Source organism: Cygnus olor, chromosome 2 (assembly GCF_009769625.2).
Source record: "Cygnus olor isolate bCygOlo1 chromosome 2, bCygOlo1.pri.v2, whole genome shotgun sequence".
NCBI classification, from domain to species: Eukaryota; Metazoa; Chordata; class Aves; order Anseriformes; family Anatidae; genus Cygnus; species Cygnus olor.
This window is the reverse complement of record NC_049170.1, coordinates 125,038,715-125,050,746: the sequence shown is the minus strand read 5'-3', so window position 1 is coordinate 125,050,746 and position 12,032 is coordinate 125,038,715. Positions and strand designations below refer to the sequence as shown.

Below are 12,032 nucleotides of genomic sequence, written 5' to 3'. Positions count from 1 at the left end.
GATTACACACAAACATGCGTGCATGCGCACACACACACACTGTTCTTACACAAAGTGGATGTTATTCCACCTAATGCATCACTACCTTTCAAATCATAATTTAAATGCAATATTTAGAAAAGTACGTAAATCCAAAGGTATACACTTGCCTGTGCAATCAACCAGTCTATGAGTTTGTTAGCCATGACTACAGATTTGTAGGTTCTCAGGTGATAATCTTTATCCCTGTCCAAAACAAAAATATATATGTAGGTATATATATTAAGCAAAATGTCAAAAGAGCCTAAATTAAAAACAAACAAACAAAAATCACTTATTTTCTATACAAGTTAGTACAAGCATGAATTGACCATTTTGTAGTGGTTCAGAAATAGAGCTTCAGAAGTTGCCTCTGGAGTAAAGCAAGTCAAACCTTTCAGTATAGATAGAAAGGGGAAGGCTGACCATATCTTACTTTGCCACTGCAACATAAAGACAGTTGCCTTCTTGCAGCTGAGATTCTACAAATGAGTAATGGAATATTAGTAAAGAAGTGAGTATATTAATATCTACAGTAAGCATATAAACACATCTATCAGGACCTAGAAGGCTCTAAAAGTCTGGAAAAAATATAATCTTGGACTGAGTTTGCACTCATTTTATGATGCAGTTACACTTTTTGTCTTTATAGCCCTTCAATCTTTTTTGATTTCTCCCTAAAGACCAATCTTAGAAAGGTGGGTTAGGTTCCTACATTCAAACACAGTATCTTCAGAATACATACTTCTCTTGAATGAGTCTCTAAGGATTTCCCAACTAGACTCACCGAATTACTGGGGTGAAGAGACTGTGAAGGCGACAGTACAGTCGTACACCCTGTAAAAGAGAAAGATGAGGTTACTTATGTGGATTATAATGTGGTTACACATTCACACCCCAGAGAACATGAGAGAAATGGACACAGTAAAAAAGCTAGATGTTTTAAATGCACTTCACTTAGCTAGTAAAACAAAACTATTCGAATTTCTTTATGCGCCAAAACTTACTATTTCCAGATAACAATATTGACAAAAAAAAAAAACATGAGACATAAACCATTTCTAACCAAGCTTAACTGCTACACATGCAAAAATGATCAGCTTTAAGATAGCATTAAAAAAAAAAAAGTACAGTATTTTGAAAAAAAAAAGTACACAAAACTTGAAAGATAAAGTAACGTTTCTATGAATTAAGGTCTTCTGAATCACTGATTGGTACTCTACATATAAAGCAAGCAACTAAAGTAAAAAAAATAATACAATTAAAAGTTACACACATAAGTACCTTTTTTTTACAAAGTGAAATTACAACTAAACAGTAAGCTTAAAAGTAAAAAAGATTCAAAGATGTGAAAAGATGTAATACATTTTCAATTGAAAACAAAAAATAGAATGCTTGAAGGAATTTAAGATACTACCATCAGAAAATAGCATTAAGAAATCACGTAAGCATTCCATAGCAGACTATCAAAAAAACAATTATGCTTATAATATACAAGACGAAACATGTATAACAATAAAAAATTGCATGAAAACAGGTTCCATTCTACATTGTTGTGCCTGCTAGAATTCGGTATTGAAGGTTCTTCTAGATATACATTAACAATGCCAGCAGAAAAGTGAGTGACATTGTAATGCAATATCCAAGATACTGCAGTTTTCCACTATGTCAAAATCATAAGATGAGTTTAAAGGCAACTTTGTTCAATAGAAGTGTTACACCTAGTAGTGTAGATGGATACTACTACCTATGTTTAAATATCTATGTGACTCTTGATTTACTGCCTTAAGTCATTAATACAAGACACTCAGATTTAATAGATTTTTTTAAAAATCTATATATAAGTTCAAATCTATTAAAATTGATTGAAAAATGCAATGGACTGAAATGACAGCTTCAGAATTACCCAGAAACACAGCCAATGCATCGCACATATGAAATCATTAAGTAATTAAAATACATTTTTAAATTTCATATGTAAAATATGTAACAACAAGCCAAGGTCTTCCCTTAGAACTGGAAAATTAAATTTGATTCACATAAGTACAGAGGCAGGCAAGTGTGAAAGGATGTTATGTATTCTAGCATAACATTTTACTTTATTTCTCAAGCAGAATCTCCATTTCTGGAGCATTCTTCCTAATAATAGCAACTGCTCCATTATGTACCTTAGAAATCACTTCCTGCATCTCGTTTCTTGGATAGTATGTTCCATCATCGTATCGGAATCTGTACAGCATGTGTTCAGGTTTGAATTGGTGCTTATCTGTAACTAAATTAAAAAAAAAAAAAAAAAAAAAAGAAAACGTGTATAGCCAGGTCACTTTCCACAGAAATAGACAAAAAAGAAGGGCAAAGTCATTCCTTCAAATAACAGTCCATTACATTATAGACAGATTTCAGACAGGGAGGGTAGGAAGCATGATTAAATCACCTTCCCTAAGTTCCTTTATGTCACTGGTGACGATATTTCTCACAACATATAAGTAGCCCACAGGAAACCAACAAATTTAAGTAATGGGGCAAAGAATAAGAATGACAAACAGCCTGGAACAGCCTAGAAAATCAGGCATTCAAGCACGTTTTAGTCTTCAGTGCACTTGCAAAGTTTATCAAATAGCCAAAAAGACAGCTTCTTTTGCAATTATCAATGTATTGTTCCACATTATTCCCTGTCCAAATTCTTGCCAAGGCCAATCTCAGATGAGTCAATAAAGGACCCTCCATAACACATCTGACCAGTCCTGCACTTGAGAGCAAAGAAGGCCTGTCTTCCTCTATATACAGCCAGCTGAAGGTCTTCAGTGCAAGAGACTTGCAACCATCACGAGGCTGTTAAGTCAATATACATGATCCACGTCGCCTAAGACCCATGGAAAAGTGTCTTAGCAGGTGGATTTGCATTCAGCAGTTTCACAAGACTTCAACAACAAACCTCACAACTTCAAATATTTCATCTGAAGCCACATCATATGATACAATACTTCTCCTGCTAACAGGACTACAGTAAGGCCTTCTGAAAAACAGCTGATTCAATTGATGGCTGAGGACAGCAGGAAGCACTGGCACCATCCTGGGATGGTGTATTTTTTATTGGTTTGCTTGAAAATGTAAGCTTTAATTTGAAAGGAAATTTGCATGGCATCTACTATTAAAGGAGGCTATCATAAGTCGAGTCTTATGAGGAGTGGCTGAGGGAACTGGGGTTGTTTAGTCTGGAGAAGAGGAGGCTCAGGGGAGACCTCATTGCTCTCTACAACTACCTGAAAGGAAGGTGTGGGGAGCTGGGGGTTGACCTCTTCTCACATATAACTAGTGATAGGACAAAAGGGAATGGCCTCAAGTTGTGCCAGGGGAGGTTCAGGTTGGATATTAGGAAAAAATCTCTTCTCAGAAAGAGTGGTTAGGCATTGGAACAGGTTGCCCAGGGAAGTCACCATCCCTGGAGGTGTTTAAGGAAAGGGTAGATGTGGTACTCAGGGACATGGTTTAGTGGGTAATATCGGTGGTAGGTGGACAGTTGGACTAGATGATCTTAGAGATCTTTTCCAACCCTAACGATTCTATGATTCTTTAATATCTTTGTTTATCAGAGTAACAAGCCTGATAGTGTTAGGTACTTCTTCATCGCTTCCTATACCAAGGAAGGAATATATCTATTCCTATACCTATAATATTAATCCATTATCCTCTTCAAAAATGTAGCTGAGCACCACAAACTTTGCATAGTAAGGTGTCTTCTCTAATCACTGCATCATTTTTCACACACTATCAAGCTCTTCAGTATATCCACCAATCATCTGACACATGGACATAAAATCTGGACATTATATATACGGTGTTTTCACCAGTGTCATGTGCAAAAGAAAATAACTTCTCTACCTGCATTTGATATATCTACTGATAGTAAAGCCCAGGACATTACTCTGATTGCCTTGAAGTCATGGTTTTCTGCTGAGGCGATTATCCACAATGACCCCTTAGCTCTTTTACATATCATTAACTCCCAATACATCAGATACACACTACAAAATTCTCATATATAATGCCTAGCATAAGTATTGAAATTGATTTTACTGGACTGTGACCATTTAACTCAGGAATAAAAGATACCTTCTAGTACTGTAATTAAATATAATGTGTTACTGTTGGAGAAAAGATATATTCCAGTAGATCAATGTACATTAAGAGTTTTTAAAACCAGCAACTACAGAAGACAGAAAAAAAAAAAGAAAAAAAAAAAAACACTGCCAGGATCATATTGCTTAAGGTCAAACTGTTCCTTACTGTTACAGAGATGCACAGGGAAGGAACCATGACTGCAAAGCACCTTTCCATTCTTGCATGTCCATGAAGAACAGAACAGGCTCTGCAGTCTGAAGAACATTGCGTTGTAGTGTCTGTAGTCATTTGTAGTGTTCTTTGCAGCCCCTATTTACACACAGTACACCAAAAACTATTGGAGCAGGCCCACAGACTTGGCACATCCTGCACTCTGGAAAGCAAGGAAACCAAACAAGGATGCTCCTGACTCAGCTGCATTGTGTTACCTACTAAATATATCGAGGGAAGCTGTGAGGGAAGCTGTAAATCACTATTCACTGGGTGCAAGGCGGGGCAGGTTGTTCTAGATACAGATGTGATTTGGCTCAAGAGGAAGGATAGATCATCTATCAGCTACTAGTATCAACTAGTATGAGCTGTACATTTGCGAGTCCATAGTTTCAAACAGTTAAATATGATAAAATGCTCATTAGTACTAAAATAAGGAACACCAAGTTGTTTTGTGTGTCACTACCAACCATCTACCTGTACTTTGTTTGGAGATAAATATTTTATATGGCGTATGCCAAGAAAAGGGAACTGATCAGGTTTAAACTGGTCTTTACTTTTACTTTTCTGCCACGGTAATTTTTACTCAGATCAGTACACCAATCCAGGAAACTGCGCAACCATATAAATACCTATTTATTTAAAATCATCTGATATTAAAAATAAGCTGATATTCAGATGATTTTTGTAACTACAAAGTTCCTTATTGCCTTGAGAGGAAGCTTCCACCACTAACCATCATCAGCAAGTGACCGAAGTATCTCAGTACATTGGCTGATCAATTGTAAGTTGTTTCAGATATACGAGAATGCCACCAGGTGGATTTAGGATAGCAACGTATAAACTGTTTTTTCCTTTCGCAAAACTGGAAAAATAAAAAAACAAGGAAAAGCCATAACTTGCAAGAGTTCACACACCAGGAAGTAAAACAATGTCCATCACAGTGTGGGTCTGGCATGGCTAAAATGAAGCATATGCTAGAATATGCTAAATCTAACAAAGCCCCCTACAGCATTTGCAATGTGAGTAACAGCCAAACTTTCTTTCTCCCTTGCTCCCTCTATGAAAACAGATGGTTCATTCAACTTTATTTTAAGAGTTCTATTTTCACTGAACCACAGCTGGATCCACTATTCAAAGTAGCATGTCTGGCTCAAATTTCTATGCTCTAACATAATTACCCTTTTATCTCATGAAATTACACAATATTCATTTAACTCTGTATTGAGGAAGTCTATCAGTGTATTTGGGATGTAAATTACAAGATCAGGAGAAGAATCTTTGGCAACAGAATCATTCCATTGAAAACAATTCTGTGTGTGTAGTAAACATAATAGCATCTGACATTTGAATGATGGTTGAAGAAAATCATGTAGACTGACATTAAAGCATTAAAGACTACATGACTACTGATGAATAACTTTAATGGTTTTCCTCCTACTCTGTGTATGTTCAAAATGCACACAGCCAAGTGGCACTCAGTTACTCCCGCTTTCCTTCCAGCCAAGGACACTGAAAACACGGTGGCAAAGAACTTACAAAGTATTGAATTAATTACTGGTTGAAGTATTTATGTATCAAAATGTAAATTATCAATGATTCCATCTAAATTTACACCCTGGATCTATGCCAGAACAGCACCTAACTTCGCAGCTCTTTCACTAACTGATTTTTAAAGTTACTGAACCTATTATAAGTCAAACATCTTCAAAAGTGGAAGCTTCTTCAGTTCACTTATATGGTCCTGCTGGACTACAACTTCTAAAAGGAACAGAGACAAGGACCTGCTGTGGTAAGAAGGTTTGATAGGAAAATGCTGCCAATGCAAATTACCTCAAGAAATCAAACCTTTTTGGCTCAAAAATTAAACCATTTCAGTGATGCTTCTCTCCAGAATGACGTTAGCACAGATAGTTGACTGAAAATTTAAGCATAAAAATTTGAATTTTAGCAACTCTACAAAGCAGTGACAAACGGGGCCTGAATATTCAAATGTTTCAATTTTGGGGTTCTAGGTTGGTTTCACCTGCTAAACTTGTAATTCCTAACAAAGGATCAGGCACATTTATCTGCAGCCAGCTGTAATGTTTTTCGCTCTCTCCTATCTACAATTTTTATTGAAACGTGTCCCTAAAAGGCCTAGCCTAAATAAAAGGCTTAAATCCTTTAAAAACATCTGCCCTCCTTTCTTCCCCTCAAATTTATTTTTGGTTACAACAGAATAGCAATGCTTCTGTAGGTCCCTGTTTGCAATGTTGTGATCCCAACAGCACAGATCTAATCTGGTTATATCAATGGAGGTTATCCAGTAAATCTTCTAGGCATGGGCAAGGACCCCATGAGGTCCCTGTAAGGATATAATGCAGATTCAACAAGCTGCCTTGCATTAATGAGACCATCATTTTATCAAACAAAATTAAGTCCAATCTAATTACAACAATTACCTTGAAAACAAGTAAGTTAAAACTAATTATATTTACCATGATGGATAATGCCGTTCTCTAATAAAGCTTGGCCAAGATGAACGCCTTCTTCGGATTTGTGTATCTCTCCAATTTCCAATAACCAGGACACAAATTCACTGAATTAAAGCAGATACAAAAAAAGAAAAATTGAAATGTCATGCCACTACATCTACTACATTTTCTTCTTAGTTGCAAGCCTAGCAGGGTTCCTTACTTAGTAAGTGCTTCTTAAGCCAAATGACCTTTAGAATGTCATATCATCTTTTAAAAAAAAATAATTTCCACTTTTTATTATTTAGATATAATACATAAAGGTTTCCCTTGACGTGTCTTTTCTTTTCTGTTCAGAAGTTTTATCTAGGCACATGATGAATATTCCTTTGTTTTCCATGATCTTCTAAAGTAGAATAGACAAATTTGACCAGACTGTCAAATATAAGAAAATCCCAGGCACACCTACTGCACCTACACAGGGCAGATATGCTCTGAAGACAGACCATAATTGCAGCATGATAGAACAGTAGGCCTGTCATTTCTGAGACATCCTGAGCATATAAACAAAGCATATAGTGCACATCCAAGAAATACCGAGTTTATTTCACAGTAAATCTGACGCAGTTAAGAGACATCAATTTTATGGTACATAAAATATTTGCATGTCCATTACAAATCAAAGTAGCAGTGTAGTAAGGCAGTGCAACATCCACATTAATGGGTTTTAACTGTTGACCCAGAGACAAGCAAAAGCATACTTTGGAAGGATCCACTTCAAAGACAGAACAGAAAAGCAAACTTTTGACAGTCGGTTTAAATGTTTTACACGACTCCATACCATGAGTGTATTCTTTACCTCCTTCCAACAGTCCCTCTGAGGAGATGATTCAATCACAACTCAATAATTAATCTTAATCCTTAATTCAACTCTCACCAGCTACATGACTTTGGACAGTACATGAAAATCTCTTATTTCATTTCCTCTTTTGAACACAGCAGTGAGGATCTTCATCACAATGTGCTTGTGTAAAACAATCACTGTACTATAGAAAAATACTCCATACTAATCTGCCTTACAGTCAGATGAAATAAGGGATAAACTTTCTGCCCCCAAAACTGTTTTTCTGTAACATATGTAATATCATGGTACCTATTGCTTTCTCCTCCTTATGGATTCAGTCTCCTTAAGCCATAGGTACGTTATGATATTCTAAAGATCCTCCTCTTAACAGGGTTTAATTTTTAAACATATAAGTTACCTTTAGTAACTCCATAACTGATATTCAGACAAGAGGAGAAGGGAAACAGTTTTAGAGACAGATTTTTATAGTGGATTAAAGCAAATTTGGCACTCTAAAATGCATCAAAACAGTTGGGAATTATTTATCTAAAGAAACTATTTTATTTTATGCATTTTCTATGTTCAACATGCCTTTGCAGCCTTGGACCTTTAAAAAGCTACTTTGGGATTTGAGTTCATAACCATAAATTTCAGGCAGACCAATTTACATTTTGGCTAAATTCTGGGAGGCAAATAGTCCTAACGGACATTACAAATAAAGTGTGGTTTTCATAATATCCCAAAGAAGATATAAAATGTGTTTTAGCTGCTTAAAAATCATGCTATAAACTGCATGTAATACCTTCCAAGAAAGCACTTGGGAAAAGTGGTTAATTTCCTCTTCCTGTCTTTGATGAGATTCCCTTGTTTGCACATCATTTTGTATAGTCTTTCTCCTTGCTCAGAGATCATCATCCAAGTGTCTTGTTCCATGCCCAATTTTAAACCTGTCAAAAATACAATAAAATTTTATGAAGTGATATTGTCATTATATTTCAAAGTCTTCAACAAAATGGACAAGAAATACTAATATTCTACATACAAAAAAAAGAAAAAGGAGGTTTTTCCATTATTTTGCTCAGAATCAAGATCTATTTATGAACATCTAACCTTCATAAAGCATAATCAAATGATATCTATAAATTCCTCACAGTGAAGTCAAATTGTTACTGAAAATGTACACCTGTACCAACATCACCATTGATATTGCAGTAATAAATACTAATGCTGTGATTTTCAATGACTTCAGTATATGAACGTTCAGAAAGGAGGAGTCTTGTCTTCACAAATTTAAAAGAAAAGGTCCATATTTTCACTCTTATCATCTGATGATAAAAATGTTTTGCACAAACATTTTTCAATTTTTCAATTTACTGTAACTAATTATGTTATATACTTGTTAGTTTCATAGACGATTAATTTAGGCCTTTTCCACAAAATCCCATGCACAACTTGATTTTTATTTGTTTTGGAACTTTCTCAACAACCAAAAGCTGTTGAGGGGGTTAGTTCAACATTTCTTCTTATTTTTTCCTGTTTCTCTTCTTGAGAAAATCATTACATTTTCTGAATAACAGATGATCAAAACCAGTTCTTGTTGAATTACGTATCATACTGGCCATTCACAGAAGCTTGTTCTCCCAGGGAATACCACAGACCTTCATAACCCATGTATTTTCTCTATAAACCATCTTAATTCAGGATAAAACCACACATTTCAGGAATGTCTTATATACATGTACTCAGCTTCTCTCTCTAGATTTGCACATTTCTAAAATTTTAACTATACATAATCAATATGAGTAGTAGTCTATCACTTCTATAATTCTGAAAAAAATAGCCAGAAAAAAATGTAACATGGCATAAGAAAAAGATAACAAAGGTATTGGTCACAGATACAGAAGTGTCTCTCATTACCCATGAACTAGTTAGCGGTAATGCCACACAAACATAAAACCTGACTTATTCCTAGGAAAAGAAAATCTAGCCAGTATACTTCTTTCGGAGCTTATAGGACATTGATGTTTTTATTTGTACTGACTGTTTGAATCAGCAGCAGCATCACAGCACCATCAGCCTTGAAAATTTTCACCAATTAAATAAATTTCTAACCTTCTGAATGCCTCAGATGATTACATGAAAGCCCCTAAACTGAAAGAAATACTTCCTAGCAAAAAGTTTCCAATTTGGCTTGATTTCTCTTAACAAGGAAATAAAATCTATAAAGTGGTCCTAGTTATTAATTCAATAACCACTGAAATTTCTGTTAAAGTATTTCACCTGGGGCATCCTCTCCCTTCTGTTCAGCTTCTGCTTTACGGACTCCAAATAATGGCATAGATTGAGCTTCCCTAAGTACGTTGAATCTCCAAATCTACCAGTACGAATGGCCCAGAAAGCCCCAGCTACGTGGCATACTCAAGCTGTATTTCCATGATCCACATTATTTATTTATCCAGTCTGGTGATCACTGCAATCCATGGTTCTACATGAGATGTGGGGTCCACAGCACCTCTGTGAAGGAATGCCTGGGCAAGTCCTGCTGCACCATGCAGTAAGGGGGCAGTCACTCAAACAAGACTCGCTCACAGCCCACAGATTTGCTCACAGATTTGGCAAGTGTGTACCTTTGAATCAGCTGGTGTCTCACTTGCAAAGGAGACAAAACACTGTTCTCACATGTGCAGTCACTTAGACTTCAGTGTTATTGCCTATAAATATATACACGCATGAACAGGCTCTGCATCTTATTAAGTAAATATACAATTAAAGCATCTTCATGTTCACAGTGAATAGGAAATTGCTTATAGCTACATTTAGATACAATATTTGAATTCTAAAAAGGTATCTGTTTGGTTCCTGAGTAATTTGGCAACTTGCCGGCAATTAAGTTGATGCATCCTGCTTTGTTTATACAGATGTTTTGAAAAAAATCACTGTGCTGGAGGAGATGGATAAATTTATAAGTTGATGTAGTAATGGAGATATTCAAGAAATATTTTTGCAGATCCTGTGTTGCAAACTGAGTCTAAGTGTGTACCAAATCTTCTCCTGTTCTATCCTGTTCCCATTTCTTTCATGGTTGTCTCCTCAGTGGCAAGTCCCTTGTGACCACCAAGAGCTAAAAAACTCCCTAAGATGCTAAAATCCTAGGATATTGCTTGCCTTTGAGAAGATACCTCAGACCTCAAGCTTGGTAAGGTTTAGGTCAGAGACAATTCTGCTACCGGTAGAGTGTGAAATAATAAGAATACAACAACAACAAAGACTCCTATTTACTCTTTGTATTTCTTACCTAAATGTACCAAGTGTCTAAGGAAATCAAGAAACTTAAAAAAAGAGAAGTGGGATTTGTTGAAAATCTATTTAGTCAGATTCAGACAAGGCCCTAAACAGAAGCAGAGAAATCTGTTTGTTTTTGTTGTGTTTGACATCATCTCTAGCACATTTATTTTTTATTCTAAAATGTTGAGCTTTTAGACCTCTAAGGCATCTTTTTAGCTTTTCCACTAGTAATTCTTGATGGCACTATTAATTAGCCAGGGCTCAGACATTCTAGTTGAAACTCTGGTCCTACAGCAAATGTTGTACAAACATCCAGTATTCAACTTTAAAAGACCAAAGAAAGTATTGTTATCCTCCATTTACAACAGAGGCACAAAACAATGGCTACTGAAACAAGACACAGGAAATCTACACAAACCAGGAACAGAAACCCAGATCTGACTACAAGGTCATATTTTCTTTCAGTACTGAGGCTCCATACATCCTTACTGATTAGGATATTTTAGCTTGCAAATGAAATTAGCTCCAGAAGATGATGATGCGTCATCTATTTTGTGCTGGGTTCACCTTCAATACACAAGGTTATTTGTGGTCACATTAGAGATCAGGATTATATTTCAGCCAAGTATTCTTCCACCTTAATTCAGTGATTCAAAAGACAGTTGTTTGCAATGGTGATTTGTTACTTTCTTGGATAGGGGAGAATGGATCAAAGATGGGGTTGTGGGTGTATTCTGTACCATTTCATGTTGAATCATCTGCATGAAGAAACTTAGAAAATCTGTTTATTTCAGTGCTTCAAATTTCCATTCACAAAACGTATACAGACCCCAAAAGGCATTTAGGATAGACCCTCATATACCACAAACCACAACATTTCACAGGCCTCAATAAAATTATGATAATATTTTCTGGTTGAGGATAAGCTGCAAAATCGTAGATGAAATCATCTTCCCATTTACAAAATGACACTCACTACCAACACACATGATTCAAGTCATTATGTCCTTCCCAGTAGTAGTTTGATTTATTTTTTTCCAAGCTGTTATTCATAAAGCTTCAGTTGAACCTGATACCACAAGTTTGCCTAGCAGCTG

At 35.8% G+C, this 12,032-nt stretch overlaps 1 protein-coding gene across 1 annotated transcript in view; it reads right to left on the bottom strand.

Annotated features, from left to right (window-relative positions):
• LOC121064414 (phosphatidylinositol 3,4,5-trisphosphate-dependent Rac exchanger 2 protein) overlaps positions 1-12,032 on the bottom strand; it is a 127,337-nt gene that overhangs the window by 92,762 nt on the left and 22,543 nt on the right. Inside the window, exons 8-12 of the mRNA XM_040545854.1 lie at positions 8,453-8,597; positions 6,831-6,931; positions 2,187-2,290; positions 806-855; positions 150-225 (exon numbers count right to left, since the gene is read on the bottom strand). Coding sequence (XP_040401788.1) covers positions 150-225; positions 806-855; positions 2,187-2,290; positions 6,831-6,931; positions 8,453-8,597 — 476 coding nt within the window. The remainder of the gene's footprint in view (positions 1-149; positions 226-805; positions 856-2,186; positions 2,291-6,830; positions 6,932-8,452; positions 8,598-12,032) is intronic.